A 23,477-nucleotide genomic window follows, 5' to 3' on the forward strand; every position below is an offset into this window, starting at 1 on the left:
GGACTCTTCTATATCAACATCTGACACCAAGTATGAACTTGCTTAACTAACAAATTGTTAGGTGTGTAAAGTGCAGAAACCCCAAATGCTTTGTAACTATTTTGTGAAATTACATGCAAATTTAAGCTGACTAAACTATATTGCATGTTGGCTTGTGAATAAGAAAACAAAAGCCACACTAAATACAATGGATACCTTTGTTGTTTCAGAGATCTGCACACAGTTCACTTCTCCACATTGTATCTCAGCATTATGCAGAATTGACTGATTTGATTTTTATTGTAGATGAGCTTTTATGTCACATACTAGTAAAATACATTAAACAAAACATTTATGGTATGTAGTTAGCATGATTAAACTATTGTCTATCTGTTTAAAATACAGACAGAGAACATATTCACCATTTTCTTGCTGCTTGCACATGCACTGTTAATGATAAAATGAGTGATTCCTTTCAGTTTCAGGCCAGTATTTCAATGGTCCTAGTTGGATGAATATTTGACCGCAAACAATTTTAATTTTATGGAAATCCTGCAAAACCTCACAGCATCATTTGTTGTTTTAACACCCTGGTGTAGGGTTGATTTCTGATTGCATGTCCATTGTGAGAGATGGAAAAACAAAAATATGATTGGGTATATTACATCTCAGCTTACTGACATTGGCATGCACGCTCCACCAGTGATGCTTTCTGTGTTACTAAACAGGTACATGTATAAATAGCTGCGGTTAGAATGAATGAATGAATGCACTGTAGGTAAAGTTACACTTTGAAGCATGGCCAGCATGAAGTGCCTTCAGGAATCCATCCATTCCCAAACACAGCGCAATTTATTTTAAATCCTTTTCTAAAGTTTATAATTAATATGATAATTTTAGATAAGCATGAATGGACTGAATATCCATAAAAGAACTCTTGTCTGTCCACCTGAGTGACATTGTGACTGTTAGTTTAAAGAAGCACATAAAAGTAAACACCCTCCAGTGAAGGCATTAGTAAGATGAACCTGTAGATTTCTACAAAATGTTAAAAAAGAAAATATGAAGATTCAATGAAAACTATTAAGTAAATTGGACTTTAATAATGATATCTGTATTTGCAATCAAAGAATATAAGGCCCCTCTCCAGTTGCACATGCCTACCCACCAGGCAGAAAAAGATTTTATTGCACCTTGACAGAAAATACCTATCCATGTGCAACACTTGGGCCATTAGCATTCTTATATATGGTCCTTTTAAACTGTTTCCCTCAGCCCATCCACCGAGTTACATATGAAACATTCTCTTAACAAGGAGAAAATCAACATAGTCTTTTAAAAACCATGCCCCATAAAAGAAGGCACTACCTAACCAATACACATCGTGCTTCAGTACAAATTAGAATGATACACATTACTGAGGTAAAAGGCTATGTGCACTACTTTATCGGACAATTCAGTACCAAAACACTGAGGACTGGGGCCAGAGTGTAAAATAATGCCTACGTAACTTCTCCATTGTGATTCTGGAATGTGCAATTCCATATTAACTGCATTAAATCTGAGGGTTTGGCTTCAGTTATGTTTAGGAAGCACCTGAATGTGGAGGTCTAGAAATCTTGAGACAAATGTGATAACAGTTTAGTGTAGTATGACTATTTTTATTTGGTATTCCTAAGGCAGCTCTGCCCATTTCAAGTTTTCCAAACTCTGCAAAATAGCTAAGGCACCTGAAAAAAAAAACATCTTCAGTGCAATGCATTCATGTACTAATTCTGCACTAAAGTAAGTTCAAGTGCTACCATGTGAACAGCAGAAAGTGTGATATCTGAGGAAGAACTTCAATGCCACAGATCTCTCCTTGGTACAACATGGGCAGCAACACTCAAAGACCTTAAAGTAAAAGCTATTAACTATACAACATCATCAGGCCTGATAAAGAGGAACTACCCTCTCAATGACACACCTGCAGATTGGGCAGATGGGTGAGGGCAATGCCTGATAACAACTGAAACAGCAGCAGACATGGCCGCAGTACAGAAGCACACAACTGCGGCGTTCAGACAAGCAGATGATACACATGTCTTTACAGGAGTCCTCCTCCTCCTCCTCTTCCAAATCAATTTTTTCAGTCACCTGACCACCCAATCTCATTTTCTCAAACTCTTTTCGTCTCTCTTCCCTGTCCCGTTTGTGCAGCATTTGCTTGTAACACCTCCAAGCCACACTTAGCAGCACTGCCGCCCCAGCGAGACCACAGAATGCTGCAAGAACCTGCCACACTATGGCACGGCTTTTTTGCTCTCCAACAATGGAATCAAGACCTGAGGGGCTCAGGAAATATTCTGATCCATCTGTGGGTGGTTGCAGCTTGAGAATGCCATCTCTGTCAACGATAAGTTCACCTACTCCAGTCAGTGTAGCCCCAATTTTCAACATCTCCTCCGTCTCAAGCACACCCTTGGGTTTCTCTCCACTCAGGTAATGTCCAACAATGTCAGTGAAGCCATGCATTGCCTGATGGAACTTCTCATGAATCATCTCCAGATGCAGACTGGATGCCTCCAAGGGGTTGAGGACTCTGATTGCTCTTTCACTTTCGCTGCTGGTAAATGTGTTGGGTGATACTAGGTTAAAGGGGACGGTGTAAACATGCTGGTGCAATATACTCTCACTCTCCGTCCTGCAACATATAAAAGGTAAAATGAATACTCTTAGTTAAGACTAAAAATGGCATAGACAACATTAACATATTAATGAAATAAACATTTACATGTAATTACATAGTCACATGACGTAGTACACATCTAAACAGTTTAAATGGCACTGACACACAGAATAATACAACTTACTTATAATAAGGAACACTTGATGAGTTTTTCCCCTCCTACAAGAATACAAATTCACTGTTCACATTCAAATCAGGCAGATTATCCCCCCCCAGTCACACCTTCAAGTATCTCAGTTATTCTCCATTTTAAAGTACAAGAACAGGCACAGTATTTTTTTTTTGTAATCTTTTATATAAACATCTACACGTGGAAGTGTGTGTGTCTGTATGGCCCTGAAGTGAGAGGTGGAGTCAGAGTAAGTGCTCCACCTCTGAGGAAACAGAAAACTCGCTTAGCCATTAATAACACAAGCGAGGCCAGCATGTCAGCAAAATGAAACTTCAGAAGAAAGTCAAAGTCGCTTAATTGCTAACATTGGCAAAACGGTATCCCTTTTACTTTTCCTTGTGCCGCTAATGCACAAGCTATGCGAGCACATCAGCAAAACGAATCCTCCTAGGAGAGAGATGCCCAGAGTAGGTCCTTTCAATTACCTGACATCTCTACATTTCAGTTTTTTATCTGACAATTTCACTAGTTTCTAGGACCCCATTGCTTTTTACAGCATGGACTTAAATGAGTAGTTTATTAATAAGTGTTTCACTTTACAGTACAATTTCCCATGGTAAATTTTTCTATACTGTGAAAAAAACAACATGGAATTGAAAAACACCAACTTATCCTTTAAACCATGGTCATATTCAGTGTAACAGCTGGATTCATAATTTTCATGGTCAGGGTGTCAAGGTACAGCTGAGGTGTGGAAGGTGTCCACTTTCATAATCTAAGGTTTGCGTCTCTATCTTTTTGTTCTCTTGGCACACTCTGCGCGATAGGGTGAGGAGCTTGGCAATATGGGAGGACTTTGCTTCTCCAGATTGAGAGAAACTAGTTGAAGTGGTTGTGACATGTAGTCAGGAGGCTATACAAAGAACAGGAAATGACTGAGGGGCAATTGTCTTGGAATACAATGAAGACTGATTGTGAGGTTATTTATGTTAGGTAGAATGCCTAGAGGGGGCTGGTGGGTCTCCTGGCCTAGGATCCCCTGCAGATTTTATTTTTTTCTCCAGCCATCTGGAGTTTTTTTTTTTTTTTTCTGTCCTCCCTGGCCATCAGACCTTACTTTTACTCTATGTTAATTAGTGTTCCTGAATTCTGTTTTTTTTACCTATTTTGTCTTTTTTCTCTTTCTTCATTATGTAAAGCACTTTGAGCTACATCAGTTGTATGAAAATGTGCTATATAAATACATGTTGCAGTTGTTGTTGTTGTTGGAAGCATCTGGGGATTCACTGAGAATGACAGGTGGAAGTTACATGAGAAAAGGAAGCATAGTCTGCCCTGGTAAGTGTGTTGCTACCATGACCATCAAAAGAAAAAGTGGAAGGAAAATGAGATTATTATGATTCAAATTAAAATACTGGACAAAAATGCCAAAAAGAATGTGAACCTGAGTGTAAACCCACATCCTGACATATTACAAACAGTAAGAACACTCCTCATAATTCACATGCTGTTAATTAAATTTAGCTGAGTCTTTGTATAATCACTTACACTTTATGTCCTCCTTTCAAATAAGGAGCTAAAAGCACTTATATTTCAGTAGCATTTTTAAAGAAAAATCATTGTCAAATAATATCAAATGTTCCAGTAACTGAAAAAAAAAATCATATTTTATGCCTGGAATGCTTTAAACACGAGCCTTTGCAATGACCAATGTATGGATGGCCATCACTTTCTGATCTGCAGGGTCACCATCTCCATCGGAAACTGCTACATTTGAGTAACCAAATGTAGCAGAGAAGACTGAAGTAAGTTACTTCAGTAAGTTAATCATATCACTCTGTGATAACTTCAAGAAGACACAGGATTTATATTTTAGTGTCTTCCTTCACTTTGTGAGAAAAGCCAGCTAAAGGCAATCCTTGCCCTGAAAACAAGACTTAGCTATGCAGCCCTTACAAAAATTTTAATTTAGAAATTATATGGTTATGTAAGATAGACTAGTTAGTCACCAAGGTAGTTAGCAAAAAGTAGCACGCTCCAAACATGTAGTGGGAGATTTAATCTGCTTTAAAGTCAAGGCCTCATAGAATTTGGTATGAAATGTTTTAATTCTATTCTTAGACTTAAATAAGGCCCTGCATGATCTTCGATCTTACCTTAACATCCTAGATCATGATCTCTCACTCCAGTCCATTTACAAGTCACTTTATCCATCATGTCAAAAGATCAGCCACCGCGTTGATCTATGGAACATGCACTTAATGGGTCTGTGTGTAACTGTGATATTTAATTGTATTTGCATATTGTCTTTTTAAATAGTATGTTGCATATTTCTGTCCCTATATGGGCACCTAATGTGGACACTAAATTAAACAAAAAGCTAATGAATTAGAAATGCACGCTTACACTTAAAATTTGCAGCTGTATCTGGTTTCCTGCTATTGAATGCATGTAATGTAAACATATATAGTGGTGAGTAAACAACTCATATTAAAAAACTATACAGTTTAAGTAACTTGTTTTTGTTGATTCTCAATAAAATTACACCTCTTTTACGAACTTACTAGCACATGTATATACTTCGGCAAGTTATGAGAAACACTGTTACTATGTGCAAATGCACATAGGGCATGGGCACCAATTCGTCATAAAAGGGGAGAGGAGAAGAGCTGGGGAGACAAAAAATTAAAGGCCACAACATGGATAATAATCCATCAACAACTATATTCTTATGATTATTATTATTTTTAATAATAATAATAATAAAAAATAACTTCAACACTTATTCTCAAGCATATGTGGAACAGAGGACACAACTAAATAAAATTTAATGACCAACCAGCAGAACTACAACAGTAGGCCTTAAATGCATTGCTAAAGACTGATTTAATTCAAAATATGAGCATCTCTCAAATGGGCTAACATTAAAACCTGCATTTAAATTCCAAAAATATCATCCTTCATTGGTCTCTCATGGGAAAACTCTCCTGCACTGTGTGTTAAATTGATGGCGATATTGTGTTCATTGCAAATTTTGGTAAGAATACAGTAAACAGGAATTGTAGCTACTGAGTTGGTAAGGCAGGATCAAGCATGAGTCAAATGTGTGCCAAAAAAAATTCTCAGTCCAATAAAGCCTGTTTTAAACAAGGTTTAGTGAAAATTCAAAGCAAACAGTTCACACAAAAATAGAGAAAAAAGTTGTGACACACTCTGGATAAAAGGCAAAAGAGGAATAAATGTTTCTTCTTTAAACTTAACTTTTTCTTGTTAAACTTCAGTTGTTTTTAATATTTAAAGAGGAGTGATTCTCTGTGCTTTACTTAATACATTCAGTATGTTTCATACATACGGCGCTGCATGTTCAATAGAGTACGTTACATTACATACAACTGGGCACATTTCATACAACTGGGCACGATTTGAAACTGTGTGCCCTCCATGCCTTACCTATGGCACGGCAGATCACTAACTGAGACTAATCTGTAGTCAGAGGGAAAAGAAATAGAATATTCCATTTCAATTCAGCTTGTGGGGGTTATAATAGGCCCTTCCCATATACTATGCAATAATATACAGTATAGACAAAAATTTAACATAACTAAGAAAATACTTCTGTCAACTTAACATAACCTAAATAACTAGCAAATGGCTCTTACAGGAATCATGGGTATAAGGTTTAAAGATTTATATTTATTTATTTGCAGACATTTTTATCCAAAGCAGCTTGCAACATTTGAGATACATTATGTTACATTTCTTTTTTTTTTTCCATTTGGAACTGTGGGTGAATCGCTATCACTGTCACTATCACTGTAAACTAACTGTTAGGTTGATGGATTAATAGGAAGCTTCCTTATTAAAAACCTGTCTATACCGCTCTTCACTGGTGATTTTTTTTTTTTTTTTTTTAACTCACATGACACAGATTAGATCTTTCTAAAGAAGCGTAATTCTAAAAAAGAAAATCTGTCAATAGAGCCCAATTGCTACATGGTTTCTAAAATGTCACAACTCAAGTGTGTATTTTTTCAAGAGAGTCTTGTAGACAGATGCTGCCAAAAGTAATTGAATGTTAAACTGCTACTTTGCATAAAACCCCTCCACATCTTGTGCTATCCAGTCCTGGCTCTTTTCTCGTGTCCACATGATTCTATCTATAGATCTGGCAGTGACAACTCCACTCAAAGCATCTTTGAGCAAGCAGCATTGTCAGCTGATGAATTCACAGATGTCCTGAACTGTAATCAACCTGAATTGAGCATGTCCCTGGTATTCAAGCTTATCTATTAGGTCTCATCTGCCTGACAAATTAATTCTTATCTATCCTGAATCTGCAAACTAATATCAGTATACACTTATGTCAGATTTGAATAACTTGCAAAATTAATTGGATGTCAGATTTAAATAACTTGCAAAATTAATTGGAACAGTCAAACAGAAAAACTGCATATGAGCCGAAAGTTAGTCGATTTTAACTGCAATCTGAAAGTAGCCTCATTAGCCTGTGGCAAGATATAGACTTAAATTTAGCTGGTATGGACTTTTCAACTCATTTTTCCATTGTGACTTTTTTATAGTATTACTCTGGGATTGCCATCCCAACTTTAGAACTGGGAGGGAAGTTGCCCCCCTAGACTATACCTATGTATGAATGCATGTCCAAATAAGTCCATTCATCCATCCATCCACTTTCCAACCCGCTGAATCCAAACACAGGGTTACAGGGGTCTGCTGGAGCCAATCCCAGAAAACACAGGGCGCAAGGCAGGAACCAATCCTGGGCAGGGCGCCAACCCACCACAGGACACACACACACACACACACCCACACACCAAACACAAACTAGGGACAATTTAGAATCGCCAATCCACCTAACCTGCATGTCTTTGGACTTTGGGAGGACACCAGAGCACCCAGAGGAAACCCACGCAGACACGGGGAGAACATGCAAACTCCACGCAGGGAGGATCCGGGAAGCGAACCCAAGTCTCCTTACTGCGAGGCTCCAAAAAAGTCATTAAATTAATTTATTTTAATGAAGAGAGAAAAAAGTAAAACTCGGGGAGTCTGTAGCAAAAGCTACTGCATGATTTAGTCTAGCATTAATATTGACCTTTGAAATCACTACAACACATCAATACATTCTGAATTCATAACAGTTCATAACAAAGACCACAATGACCTGAATCACAAGTATATGTACTACAATTCTATTTGACTTAAATACTGTTGAGTGGATTTAAATTGCCTCTAAATTTGTAACGTAAATGTGCACACATGATAAAAATTCCAGATCAGCACAGGTTTTGGAATTCCAACAAGACCAGAATGTCAATATACATAAAAGCGAAAATCCAGTTTTCCTACAACATAGGCAGTGCACAAGAAGTTTGATCACACTGTGTCTCCTTTTATTTATCTTAGGCTTGAATTGTTTGTTACTTTGTCTTGCTGTGCTGCCATGTGATGTATCTCATTTGCTTTGTAAAGTAACCTGAGACAGCAATTACTATTGATAGCATTTTATAAAATAAACAGCAAATGAGCAAATTAAAAATATTTAAATACTAAAAATATGTATTACATTTTAAATGATTAAATATTAAAAATATTAACAATTTCTAGGCGAGGTAAAAAAAATAGCCAAACCCATGGGGTATGTGGAATTTGAATTTCATGTTAAAATATTTGCAGCTGTTCCAGCTGACACACTGGTTTGTGAACTTTCCAGTACCATGTAGGTATCTCTGTTATGTAAGAGCCACAGAATACTTTTGTGTGCTGCAGAAAAATCCTTAAGTCTACACACTTACCAGCTACGGACTACATTATTCCACACCAGCTTGTGCTCTTTCAGAGTCAGTCTCTGGATGACCCCCAAACAACTGTCCTTGTACTGGCTCTTCAAAGGCACACCTACAGGTTGCACAATTCCTACAAAACACAATACAATGTTAAATGTTCAAAGGTTGCAGTTTCAGTGCCACTGAAACAACAGAGAATCACAACCAAACTCACTCTTCCTGATGTAATGAATAGTGCCATCTGGTAACTCAATGCTACTCTGCATCATCATATAATTTAAAAGATCTCAGCTAGCTACGGAAAATCCAGAGATTAATATGGATCTGCATCAAAGTTTGCTTTGCTGTATATTTCTGTAAGAGTCAAAGCTAAGAAAACCAAATATGATACACTTGATGGTACACCTGACTCCTCATGCCCTTTTATCTACTACCGTTCTCAAGACATAGTTTTTCCTCCTCTCAGAACCCAGTTCAGTAGTTCATCCAGAAGGTAATCTTTCTGAACTGACACTGAATTGGATTCTTGAAGGACTTCTGGGCCCTGACTCAGGAGAAACGAGTCTTCTGTAGCAAAGTGGGACAGCGCTCATTCCCAGCAATGAAGAAGATGAACAACAGCAAAGTACTTCACAGAGAGAGTAAGCCACAAACCTGCGGTTTTAATTTATCTGGCCTCTAAAACCCTAATGTAAATAGGTAAGTAGAATCACTGAAACAGACTAAACAAGATGTAGTCTGCCTTTACTTTAATATCCTGCTTGTGACACTTGAAACTTACCTTCAATAGCAACATACTTCAGGCATTTCTCTGGTGCAGCATTCAAAACAGAAACAATCTGGGTATTAAGTGGCAGCTTTTGGGCTCCCTATAAATGAAAAAAGAAAGCAGGATAGAAAACAAGAAAGGTGCTGATAAAACCTCTAACGGGTGTAACTGGGTCACCTTTGCACACACTGGAGTATTTTTTCTCCTAGCACTATCTCCAAAATTAAACAAGAAAATCCTATAACTTCTCAAAGGCTAGCTTATCAGATGCATGTGTTTCATTACCTTTAATTTATCCACTGTGTTCATTTTCTTTCGATATATGTAATAGAAAAGCCCAGAGGCCACTACACTGGATCCCAAACATATTAGTTCCAACGTGGACAAAGGAATGGCATCCATCTTCATATATTTTTGTTTGTGTCACTCTGTAGAAGAAAAACAAAGAGGGAATAGAGTGCAGCATGGGAGGATTAAAAGCCAGTCTACAAATATAAATAGAAACTGCCTAAACTGAAGTCAGTCTCCCTTATTTTAAAATGAGACAGACTCTAAAGGCATTTCCACACCTAGTTCATTTGGAGTAGTTTTTTAAAACTCTTGTGCGATTTCCTCGAAAGTCCAGTTTGTTTAGGTAGACGTGAACATGCTAATTGCACCTGGGTGCAGATCAAAAAAACTGGACCTAGACCCTTCGGAAAAGGTGGTGTTGGCATGGTACCTAAGGAACCCTGGAGTAAAGGTATGAATGTGATCCAACACAGGACCAATTTAAGTAAAGGAAATACTGTGCATTACAGGCAAATTGTGCATGCTGTGATAGTCACGCTAAGCATCTGGTATGAGTAAATAGGGAATTTCATGTACAGCTGAGTAGAGGATTAACATGGAGCATTAAAAAGAATAAAAAACTAAAAATAAAGGTGTACAAAGGTAAAAATATGATAAAATTCACATAAAACAACTCTCACAATTACCAGTCAATCACAGCAAGCCTTCCACCTGATACATGCCCCTCACACCCAATTAAAAAAAACATGTAAATTCACTTTTGATTGGATTGATCAAAACACACACAGAGGGGACAAGGAACAAACAGCCATGTCCTGTGAGACCAACAATCAAACCCCATAATATTACAGAATGAAAGTGATGTGTCCAGGTTGGGCGAACTGAGGCAATTTGGATACACTAACTTTGACATAATAGTAAATGTTAATCGGACTTTCCAAAATGAGCATTATTGACACTATGACAGTAGACATGTGATTTGAAGTAATCTAAAAGAGGTTACGTTCTCTTGGTGGCTACTGGAGAGTAAATATGCAACACCAAACAGTTAAATGAGGCTCACCTGATAGGTCTACCGTCATAGAGCTGAAGCACATCAGTGGATGCCCTCAGCAGAACTTGCCTTCTTTTGTACACTCGCCTATTTGAAACTTGTCCCTTTTTGTACAATGCATAGTAGCATATAATGTTTTAATTACTTTTTCAGCTATTACTTTTTCAGACTAAATAATAGGCATTTTGCTCATTGAGCTGTATTTGACAAATAAACCAAACAATTATGTCAAACACAACTCTTTTCAATCATCTATGATATTTTTCCAATGAAAGAAGTCCACAACACACCCACGGGATGTTTATTGACATACTTAGTTCGCTTAAAAGTTTGAAGTATGAAATACAACCAAACCAGCTGGATTTGGTTGATTTGGAAAAAAGCAAATGGACTAGGAGTGTCAAAATTCCTTTAGAGCAGGGGTAGGCAATGTCGGTCCTGGTGAGCCGCAGTGGCTACAGGTTTTCATTCCAACCCAGTTCCTTAATGAGAACTCAATTATTGCTAATGAAGCACATATTGCTTAAGTGACATTTTGATGCTTCATTTTAGTGGTCTCGCTTCTTAAGGTTCTCCAACCTTAATTGCTTATTTCAATCTTAAACTGCTGCATTCAGTGTTTTAATTGCTCCTTATTAGCAATAAGATGTAAAAGACAAAGCAGCCAGCAGTTCTCCAGCTAGCTTTTTTCCAGTTACATCTGTGTGTGTTCATCATGCACTGTTTGATTTAATAAAACACTTAATAGAAAAATGTGACAGACTGAAAATGATCTGTTTTAGGCTTCAAATCATTTGGATGATATCCTTGGAAAGGAAAAAAATCTACGATATAAGAGCCTTACATTGCACAAACTAACAAGCCATAAAATTAAATAAGGTCTGAGATTGGCAATGATTGGTTTCTAATTAAGTAATTGTGTTGGAATGAAAACCTGTAGCCACTGTGGCTCACCAGGACCGATATTGCCTACCCCTGCTTTAGAGTATGGCTATGTTCCTTCACTAGCTGCCTTAATGACATCAGAGCTTGGTTGGCTGATAACAGTAAACTGGTCCATGTGGATTCTCATGCTCAACATCATAATTTGGTCACCAACCACAGAAGTTACATATTTTAGGTGAAATTTTCAGTTTTTCTAAACAATCTCCACCAAGTAAAGCCAACTTTATGTTCATTAACTTGAAATACTGTAATTCTCTTCTCAGTGACCCACTACACACAAAGTATTTTTAGTCTACAACAAGTTAAAATGATACTGCTCTACTTCTAACAAGGACTGGGATGAACTACACTGGTATATTGTCCAATACACAATAGTTTAAAAAATATGTCATTCATCTAACCTACCTTATTACAGCATTCTAAACTAACTATCTATAAATTATATGCTATACAATTTGATTTTCTAACTCTGACCTTTTCCCTATAACAATTCTCAGCTGCTGGTTATACTGAACTACTAAATTCCTTGATCCTAATGTTAAACAAAAGGATTACAACCAAACTTGTATCTATTATATTGTATTTTGTTGTGGCTTTTCATTTTGTTTATGATGATCACTACACAATTTATAATATTGTCTATCAGTTATCATTATCACACTGTTTTATATATAGATCGGATGCCTAGACATTTTCAAACTCAATTCAGGCTCACATGTTTCTCCCTATTTATGTAGTAAAAATTATTTTAGGATAGGCTTCAGTCCCATTGTGTTCCTTAATAGGAATAAACAGGCTTTAGAATGTTATAGAATTATTTCAGTCTTACTACTGCTAACACTACCACCAATTGTGTACTCCTTTAAATTGCTGAAATTTGTTTGTTTTTTTAATAAGTCTAGCTATTGTTGACGCTAACTTGGCACAGATTGGTAGACTCAAAAAAAAGTCTACACAGCAAGTAGAAGAGTAGCATGAAAGAAAGCTAAAGTTTTACCACCAAACAGAATGTGGTATCCAGGTTGTTTGTTGGACGAGGTAGCATTTGTCTAGATTTTGCAAGTTCTAAATGCCACCAAAATGTGCCCTACTTCACTTGCCATAAGTAGTTTACAATTCTTGATGCTGCACTGATATTCAAAATGATTTTTATTGTTTCATCATTTCATGTTATAAAAATGTTTAGGAAGTGAAAAAAGAAAACACTTTTTGCATGAGAATTTAATTCTGGTATTGCGAAAGACCTATGTTTGCCCAAATAAAAAACAATTGCCTAATGAGGACAGAATTGCCTTGCAATCAGCTTACACCAGGAAAACAACATATTTACTTTTTGTCTTATAATGGTGAATAAGTATATTATGTCTTGTCCTCATTAAACACAGTGTATTATTTAACACTGGAGAGTTTTGGTTAACTTATTTAATGTAGCAATTGGGAAAAGGTAAAAAATGAAACACAAAATAATATTTAAGTATTACTCTACAGAAAAAAATACATAAAGGAGATGAGTATTACTGCTACTGACAGTCCTTCTTACTGTTACAGAGCATATAGCACATGTCAGAATCATACTGAAATTACATCCCTAAATATAAAACTTCAGCTACTCTAATACAGGAAGTATTACACCCTAAAATAAATGCACACAAAAAGAACAGTAAACAAACTGACGATGCTTTGAGCAGTTTGAACAGGAAGCAGATGGGGATTTAGGGAATAAACACAACCACACTTTTCCCTACCAGTTACCACTGATTGCATCATTTGATAGTGAGGAATAAAACGATCATTAACATATTAAATTGAACTGCAGTACCACATAAGGCCAACAGTTGGAAGTATTCTAAATAGTACCACATAAGACCAGTAGGTGGCAGTATTCTAAATACAGAACTTAACTAAACAACATAGGCCATCCATCATATTTTTAAAATAGCTGCAGATGGTTCACAGACATGTAATTTGACAAAGTGATTGACTGTTAGTTAAAACTAACAGAAAAAAAAAACACTTTTTAGATCCTTTTATTCCAATATAATACATTTTAAGAACAGGGTTTGCAGGAAATCAGTTTGGTTCTATGCATTCACACTATCAGTATCTTCACCAAAATAATGTATACCAGTAATTATTAAAAATTCAAGTAGTGTTCCCGATCTAAATGGCCCATAGTGATGTATATGAATACACAATATTATTTTAACACAGCCAGAATTTCTCAATATTTTCTATCTGGACAGCTATTTACTGTAAGCAAAAGGTTGCAGCTACTTTCCCATCTATTTACACTGAGATATAAGATACAGATATATACAGTGTATATAGGAAACTCTGTCAGGAACAGGCCTGGAAGACATAAAGCCAAAACAGAATCAGAGGAGACGTTTCTGAGAGTCAAAAACTTTCTGTTCTTATGCACCTTAAATTTGGAATAATTTACCAATAGAAATACACCAGACTAAATCTGTGTAACATTTCCAAAAACTTCTAAATACCCATTTTTTAAATCTGACTTTCCAGTAATTAAAACATAACATTGTGATCTGATGATAAGATTAGCTATCTGGTATTTAAATAAGCATCTGGCATTAATCCATTAGTTTCTCTGTTTTTTTTGTCTCCCATCCTATGTCATTCTGACTTCTATGATGCAGAAACTGATTATTATCAGACTTAACTGTTTGATTTGTTTGCTTCTGTCTTCTGACTGTGGCCCACCAGAGGTTTATTTTTCTCCTATTGCCCCAATCTTAACAGTGTTTTGTTTTTCTCTCGTCCGTGTCAGCTGGTCAACTAATCACATTCAGGTATCAAGAACTCCATCTATATCCTTAATCACCTGAAACTGCTATGGACTGTTTTATTTTCTTTTGCATCTTTTCCCTGAACTTAATAACATCAAACTGTTTCTACTTAATGTGTAGAAAAAGTCAAAATGTGCATACAGTGCATCCAGAAAGTATTCACAGCGCATTACTTTTTCCACATTTTGTTATGTTACAGCCTTATTCCAAAATGGATTAAATTCATTTTTTCCTCAGAATTCTACACACAACACCCCATAATGACAACGTGAAAAATGTTTACTTGAGGTTTTTGCAAATTTATTAAAAATAAAAAAATTGAGAAAGCACATGTACATAAGTATTCACAGCCTTTGCCATGAAGCTCAAAATTGAGCTCAGGTGCATCCTGCTTCCCCTGATCATCCTTGAGATGTTTCTGCAGCTTAATTGGAGTCTACCTGTGTTAAATTCAGTTTATTGGACATGATTTAGAAAGGCACACACCTGTCTATATAAGGTCCCACAGTTGCATGAAGCATGAAGTCAAAGGAATTGTCTGTAGACCTCCGAGTCAGGATTGTCTCGAGGTACAAATCTGGGGAAGGTTACAGAAAAATTTCTGCTGCTTTGAAGGTCCCAATGAGCACAGTGGCCCCCATCATCTGTAAGTGGAAGAAGTTCGAAACCACCAGGACTCTTCCTAGAGCTGACCGGCCATCTAAACTGAGCGATCGGGGGAGAAGGGCCTTAGTCAGGGAGGTGACCAAGAGCCCGATGGTCACTCTGTCAGAGCTCCAGAGGTCCTCTGTGGAGAGAGGAGAACCTTCCAGAAGGACAACCATCTCTGCAGCAATCCACCAATCAGGCCTGTATGGTAGAGTGGCCAGACGGAAGCCACTCCTTAGTAAAAGGCACAAGGCAGCCCGCCTTGAGTTTGCCAAAAGGCACCTGAAGGACTCTCAGACCATGAGAAACAAAATTCTCTGATCTGATGAGACAAAGATTGAACTCTTTGGTGTGAATGCCAAGCGTCACATTTGGGGAAAACCTGGCACCGTCCCTACAGTGAAGCATGGTGGTGGCAGCATCATGCTGTGGGGATGTTTTTCAGCGGCAGGAACTGGGACACTAGTCAGGATAAAAGGAAAGATGACTGCAGCAATGTACAGAGACATCCTGGATGAAAACCTGCTCCAGAGCGCTCTTGACCCCAGACTGGGGCGACGGTTCATCTTTCAGCAGGACAACGACCCTAAGCACACAGCCAAGGTATCAAAGGAGTGGCTTCAGGACAACTCTGTGAATGTCCTTGAGTGGCCCAGCCAGAGCCCAGACTTGAATCCGATTGAACATCTCTGGAGAGATCTTAAAATGGCTGTGCACCGACGCTTTCCATCCAACCTGATGGAGCTTGAGAGGTGCTGCAAAGAGGAATGGGTGAAACTGGCCAAGGATAGGTGTGCCAAGCTTGTGGCATCATATTCAAAAAGACTTGAGGCTGTAATTGCTGCCAAAGGTGCATCGACAAAGTATTGAGCAAAGGCTGTGAATACTTATGTTTTTATTTTTAATAAATTTGCAAAAACCTCAAGTAAACTTTTTTCACGTTGTCATTATGGGTTGTTGTGTGTAGAATTCTGAGGGAAAAAAAGGAATTTAATCCATTTTGGAATAAGGCTGTAACATAATAAAATGTGGAAAAAAGTGATGCGCTGTGAATACTTTCTGGATGCACTGTATATACTGTAAATATATATATTTATATATTCTGTATGTAAATTAGATCTGGTTTTCTCTTGCCATCATTATGTATAAGGTTAGAAAACAATATGAACCTGTTTCTGATTAAGAGTGAAGGTTTGTTTTGTATTTTAGTGTTTACATTTTTTAACAATGTCCAGGTTGATTTTTCTATTCAGTATACTTAACATTTATCAGAAATTATTAATTAATGATAATATCCAAGTAACTATGGTATGTCTTTACTGTTCTTGTTGATTAATTTTGGGGAAAGCATCGTTGTGGTGGTTGGAAGCATGCAGTTGCATGTAAATGTATAACATGCTGTATAAATAAATTTATTATTAATAGCTTGAATGACAGTTGCTTCTTTGGACAGCAGCTTCAAAGATGTAGTCATATCTCCAACTGTTTATTTTTTCTATACTTTAATTTCAGAGCACATTGAGACTTCCAGTGGTTCCTGACAAAGCAAAAATGTTTTCTTATTTTGCATTTTTAGCAATTGCTTTATTAGTGCCACTTAACCTGTCAAACCTGTATTAAGTCTTATCTTCAAAGATGAACGTGACAATTGCTTAATTTGACTACTGTCACCATTACGATAGGAACATATAATCCAATATTGTTCAAATTATGCTCCAGAGGGTGTAGCAACAAAGTTTTTTTAAACACTGTTTTTATGTAGACAGAGTGTTTGTAAGTAACCAACAAAGATGGAATTGAAACTGAAAGAACTGTTTGCATCAGCTTTAAAAGGTTTAATTAACCTACACTGCTTCAGAAAAGTTGTAAGCTGCTAACTCATTATGTGTTCCCTCAAAGGGGTCTTTTCTTTATAACTCTGAAAATTACATTATTGTTCAGTTTCTGTTTTTTTTTTAACCTGTGCCTTTTTATCACTTACCTTTGCGCCATTACCATTGTACCTTGTTTACGGAACTTGAACTGCATAAAATTCAATAACAGCAGGAAAAATGGGGATGTTCTACAACTTTTGACCTTACCTGTGTGTGTGTGTATATATATATATATATATATATATATATATATATATATATACACACAGTACTGTGCAAAAGTTTTAGGCAGGTGTGAAAAAATGCTGTAAACAAAGAATGCTTTCAGAAATATAAATGATTGTTTATTGTTATCAATTTACAAAATGCAAAGTGAGCGAACAAAAGAAAAATCTAAATCAAATCAATATTTGGTGTTACTGCCTTTTGCCTTCAAACCAGCATCAATTCTTATAGGTACACTTGCACAAAGTCAGGGATTTTGTAGGATTATAGTCAGGTGTATGATCAACCAATTATACCAAACAGGTGCTAATGATCATCAATGTCACACGTAGGTTGAAACAGAAACAGCTGTGTAGGAGGCTTAAAACTGGGTGAGGAACAGCCAAACTCTGCTACCAAGGTGAGGTTGTGGAAGACAGTTTCATGTCATGGCAAGATTGAGCACAGCAACAAGACACAAGGTGCATCAGCAAGGTCTCTCCCAGACAAAGATTTCAAAGCAGACCGGGGTTTCAAGATGTGCTGTTCAAGCTCTTTTGAAGAAGCACAAAGAAACGGGCAACGTTGAGGATCGTAGACGCAGTGGTCGGCCAAGGAAACTTAGTGCAGCAGATGAAACACACATCAAGCTTATTACCCTTCGAAATCGGAAGATGTCCAGCAGTGCCATCAGCTCAGAACTGGCAGAAACCAGTTGGACCCAGGTACACCCATCTACTGTCCGGAGAAGTCTGGCCAGAAGTGGTCTTCATGGAAGAGTTGCAGCCAAAAAGCCATACCTCCAACGTTGAACAAGGCCAAGCGACTCAAGTATGCATGAAAACATAGGAACAGGGGTGCAGAAAAATGGCAGCAGGTGCTCTGGAGACTGATGAGTCAAAATTTATAATACTTGGCTGTAGCAGAAGACAGTTTGTTCGTCGAAGGGCTGGAGAGAGGTACAATAATGAGTGTCTGCAGGCAACAGTGAAGCATGGTGGAGGTTCCTTGAACGTTTGGGGCTGCATTTCTGCAAATGGAGTTGGAGATTTGCTCAGGATTAATGGTGTTCTCAATGCTGAGAAATACAGGCAGATACTTATCCATCATGCAATACCATCAGGGAGGCATATGATTGGCCCCAAATTTATTCTGCAGCAGGACAACAACCCCAAACATACAGCCAAAGTCGTTAAGAACTATCTTCAGCGTAAACAAGAACAAGAAGTCCTGGAAGTGATAGTTGAGCCCTGATCTCAACATCATCGAGTGTGTCTGGGATTACATGAAGATACGGAAGGATGTGAGGAAGCCTACATCCACAGAAGATCTGTGGTTAGTTCTCCAAGATGTTTGGAACAACTTACCAGCCGAGTTCCTTCAAAAACTGTGTGCAAGTGTACCTAGAAGAATTGATGCTGTTTAAAAGGCAAAGGGTGGTCACACCAAATTTGATTTGATTTATCTTTTGTTCATTCACTGCATTTTGTTGATTGATGAAAATAAATGATTAACACTTCCATTTTTGAAAGCATTCTTTGTTTACAGCATTTTTTCACACCTGCCTAAAACTTTTGCACAGTACTGTATATATATATACTGTATATTATATATATATATATATATATATATATATATATATATATATATATATATATATATACATACAGTGGGTCAAAAAAGTATTTAGTCAGCCACCAATTGTGCAAGTTCTCCCACTTAAAAAGATGAGAGAGGCCTGTAATTTTCATCATAGGTATACCTCAACTATGACAGACAAAATGAGAAAAAAAATCCAGAAAATCACATTGTCTGATTTTTAAAGAATTTATTTGCAAATTATGGTGGAAAATAAGTATTTGGTCACCTACAAACAAGCAAGATTTCTGGCTCTCACAGACCTGTAACTTCTTCTGTAAGAGGCTCCTCTGTCCTCCACTCGTTACCTGTATTAATGGTACCTGTTTGAACTCGTTATCAATATAAAAGACACCTGTCCACAACCTCAAACAGTCACACTCCAAACTCTACTATGGCCATGACCAAAGAGCTGTCAAAGGACACCAGAAACAAAATTGTAGACCTGCACCAGGCTGGGAAGACTGAATCTGCAATAGGTAAGCAGCTTGGTGTGAAGAAATCAACGGTGCGAGCAATTATTAGAAAATGGAAGACATACAAGACCACTGATAACCTCCCTCAATCTGGGGCTCCACGCAAGATCTCACCCCGTGGGGTCAAAATGATCACAAGAACAGTGAGCAAAAATCCCAGAACCACATGGGGGGACCTAGTGAATGACCTGAAGAGAGCTGGGACCAAAGTAACAAAGGCTACCATCAGTAACACACTACGCCGCCAGGGACTTAAATCCTGCTTAAGCCAGTGCATGTGCCGGCCCATCTGAAGTTTGCTAGAAAGCATTTGGATGATCCAGAAGAGGATTGGGAGAATGTCATATGGTCAGATGAAACCAAAATAGAACTTTTTGGTAAAAACTCTACTCGTCGTGTTTGGAGGAGAAATAATGCTGAGTTGCATCCAAAGAACACCATACCTACTGTAAAGCATGGGGGTGGAAACATCATGCTTTGGGGCTGTTTTTCTGCAAAGGGACCAGAACGACTGATCCGTGTAAAGGAAAGAATGAATGGGGCCATGTATCGTCAGATTTTGAGTGAAAACCTCCTTCCATCAGCAAGGGCATTGAAGATGAAACATGGCTGGGTCTTTCAGCATGACAATGATCCCAAACACACCGCCCGGGTAACGAAGGAGTGGCTTCGTAAGAAGCATTTCAAGGTTCTGGAGTGGCCTAGCCAGTCTCTAGATCTCAACCCCATAGAAAATCTTTGGAGGGAGTTGAAAGTCCGTGTTGCCCAGCGACAGCCCCAAAACATCACTGTTCTAGAGGAGATCTGCATGGAAGAATGGGCCAAAATACCAGCAACAGTGTGTGAAAACCTTGTGAAGACTTACAGAAAACGTTTTGACCTCTGTCATTGCCAACAAAGGGTATATAACAAAGTATTGAGATGAACTTTTGTTATTGACCAAATACTTTTTTTTCCACCATAATTTGCATATAAATTCTTCAAAAATCAGTCAATGTGATTTTCTGGATTTTTTTTTCTCATTTTGTCTCTCATAGTTGAGGTATACCTATGATGAAAATTACAGGCCTCTCTCATCTTTTTAAGTGGGAGAACTTGCACAATTGGTGGCTGACTAAATACTTTTTTGCCCCACTGTATATATATATGTGTGTGTGTGTGTGTATATATGTACAGTGGAAAACAATTATGCCAAAAAATAGCTACTAGCTGAACTAATCATATTCAGGCATCAAGAACTCCATCTATATCCATATAATCAACTGAAACTGCTGTGAGCTATTTTATTTGCTTTTGTATCTTTTCATTGAACTTAATAACATCAATCTATTTCTATTTAATGTGTTGCCATGTATACATGCCTAAGTCAAATATAGATATATACTGTATATATATTTATTTTTATATACAGTATATGTAAATTAGATCTGGTTTTCTCTTTCCATCTTTATGTGTAAGGATTTTATTTAGAAAATAATATGAACCTATTTTTGATAAGAGTGAAGGTTTGTTTTGCACTTTAGTGCAAACAAAAGGGGAATAAATAATATGCATTTCAGGCATGGTAAAAAAACAGAAAAGAGGCTGAAAATCTGGAGTGATATTTGAACTTTATACTGGTTAAACACTGCAAAGCCACTAGCCCTGGCGGCATCCAGTCCTGCGTCCTGAAGGCATGCGCCATCCAGATGACACAGGTGTACACTGACATCATCATCTTGTCCCTGTCTTTATGTACAGTACTGCAGTATTTTAAGAAAAACAAAATCATGCCTGTACCAAAGAAATCTGCTGTTTCCTGCCTGAATGACTATGAGTCAATTGTGTTAAGTAACTATAACATCCCTGCTGCCCTGGATCTGCTACAGTTTCCATAGCAGCGTAACAGATCTTTGGATGAGGCCAACTCCCTTGTCCCGCACACTACTCTGGGACATCTGTGATAGAAAAACACCTACTGTATATCGGGATGCTATTCATTGCCTATAGCACTGCCTTCAACACCATTGTGCTCTCCAGCCTGTTACAAAAAGCTCAGAGACCTTGGTCTGAGAAGCTCCGTCTGTGGCTGGGTGTTTGACTTCCTGACAAACAGACCCCAGTCAGTGGGGACTGGCAGAAACAACTTCTCTGCACTGTTAACCAATACTGGTGTTCCACAAGGCTGCTGCCTCAGCCCACTGCTATACAGTTTATTCAACTATGTGTATGCAGCAAAGGTTAAGGGCAAGAACACCGTTAAGTCTGTAGATGACACCACTGTGAATGACCTCATCAGTTACAAGAGGCTGCCTATAGAAGGGAGGTAAAAGGCCTAACTGTATGGTTCCATAACAGCATCTCCCTTCAAGTCAACAAAGAATGCGATTGCAATTGACTTTAGAAGGAGCAAAAGCAGTCACGCTCCACTCCACAATGGCTACCCTGTCCAGTAAGTTAGCAGCTTCAGGTTCCAGGATGTCCACATCACCAACTGCATTTTGTGATCTGTCAACACCACCTGCATATGGAAATGGTGCAGCAAAGGCTCTTTTTCCTGGCAAGAATAAAGAGCTTTGGGGTGAGAACCGAAACATTAGTGAACTTTTACCACTACACTTTTGAAAGTATCCTGACACAATGCACCGTGGTATGGTTCAGAAACATGACTTTCTAGGATCACAAACTCCTCCAAACAACTGTCTGTACAGCTTACAAAATATTGACTGTTCTTCCACAGCTTCATACAATCTAATCAACCAGATGTCTAAGGAAAACTGAACCCCTCATCACTGATAACTGCCACCCTGCCCATCCACTGTTTTCACTTGTGTCTTCTGGAAATGGCTACTTAGAGCCTCATGACTCAATACACCTGCTTCAGGGACAGCTTCTTCCCTAAGCCCATGAGGTCACTGAATGCCCAGTAACCTTATCCTAGCTGCCCTGCACTATGTACTGTACCCATCTGCTGTTTTATGTAAAACTGTACTATACGTTAACTTTTTCACTACTGTTCACTGTATTTATCTATTTATGCTCTTTATGAATGAATGAATTCGTTAATTAATTTTTATTTATTTTCAGCTACTTTTATTTATTTACTGTATTTATTTATACATCACCACAACTGTGGCACATGCATTTCACTATGCACTCGCAGTATGTGTGACAACAAAGATCACTAATCTGTGTCTCATTGTCCAAAAACATGCCCTTCTTAAAAAGAAGTAGAGTAAAGCAAAAAGGTGCACGACTCTAAAATGTTAAAGCATGTATTGGTACAGAATACCTCAAAATTGAATACATTTTCCGTCATCTGCTTTATGCCCCTTACTTCTCGTCTAATATGAAATACATGCACATAAAGAAAAATTCTAATTTTGATTTCCCTACCTCAAAACATTTGGACAGCGCTCTATATGTTCGTTGTGCCCTGCTATGCACTTCTGTCTAATAATCTGTGATCTTCACCTGGAAAGAAAGCTTGCGACCCTCAGGCGAAAAATGGGAAATACAGTGTACAAGCAGATGAACACTTCCTATTCCGAAATGACAAATATTTTCAGCCCCTGTTACTTTTAAGACATTAGACCGTTAAGATTCACTATTCCATTAACCACCTATATACTCTTCCGTATAAAAGATTACAGTTTACCTTTATTACAACCTACAATTATCCCCAAATTAGATATTCTTCACCCTTTACTTTTAGTATGGCGCAGTTAGTTTACATTTTATAAACACTGAACTGTCTACAAAGCGAAAAACGTACGAGTCAGGTTCTGTTTTCTCTGCCTAAATTGCCACTTTAAACTTTTTTTTTAATGTCAGTGAGACCGTGTTTAACGTTACTGTAGTTCGAACTCCCCCCCGCCCCCCTCCCAATTTAGCCTTATTGTAAAATGTCGTACAGTACACTACCTGTCAAACAACTCCTTTCCGCCGCCATTTCGACAACACAGGGAATTCTGGGAGAACTACAACACCCAGGAGCCTTTGCGCAAGATAGCGCAGTTGCGTCTGTCGCTACCCGATCTGCGTGCCTACCAGATTTGCGCGCGCAGGCGCATAACTTAACTATTACGACCCTGCACGATCTGCGTTTCTTTTACTTTGCGACAGGAGTCCCCATCCGATTTGTCTCGCGCACGCGCTCTCTGCTT

The 23,477-nt window shown here is 37.9% G+C and overlaps 1 protein-coding gene across 1 annotated transcript; it reads right to left on the minus strand.

Annotated features, from left to right (window-relative positions):
- Positions 1 to 1,057: 1,057 nt before the first annotated feature.
- On the minus strand, positions 1,058 to 23,330 carry mul1a (mitochondrial E3 ubiquitin protein ligase 1a). Its single transcript, XM_028794994.2, has 5 exons — positions 23,236 to 23,330; positions 9,681 to 9,823; positions 9,408 to 9,495; positions 8,636 to 8,756; positions 1,058 to 2,662 (listed from the first exon to the last, which is right to left on the minus strand). The coding sequence occupies exons 2-5, from the start codon at positions 9,801 to 9,803 to the stop codon at positions 1,906 to 1,908; spliced, it is 1,089 nt and encodes a 362-aa protein (XP_028650827.1). The 5' UTR covers positions 9,804 to 9,823; positions 23,236 to 23,330; the 3' UTR covers positions 1,058 to 1,905.
- Positions 23,331 to 23,477: the final 147 nt, after the last annotated feature.

Source organism: Erpetoichthys calabaricus, chromosome 2 (assembly GCF_900747795.2).
Source record: "Erpetoichthys calabaricus chromosome 2, fErpCal1.3, whole genome shotgun sequence".
Classification (NCBI taxonomy): domain Eukaryota; kingdom Metazoa; phylum Chordata; class Cladistia; order Polypteriformes; family Polypteridae; genus Erpetoichthys; species Erpetoichthys calabaricus.

Coding starts and splice junctions, on each gene's coding strand:
- mul1a (XM_028794994.2), bottom strand. CDS start 9,803: ATGAAGATGGATGCCATTCCTTTGTCCACGTTGGAACTAATATGTTTG. Junction 9,496..9,680: donor ACACAGTGGATAAATTAAAG/GTAATGAAACAC, acceptor TTTCATTTATAG/GGAGCCCAAAAGCTGCCACT. Junction 2,663..8,635: donor AATAATGTAGTCCGTAGCTG/GTAAGTGTGTAG, acceptor TATATGTTGCAG/GACGGAGAGTGAGAGTATAT.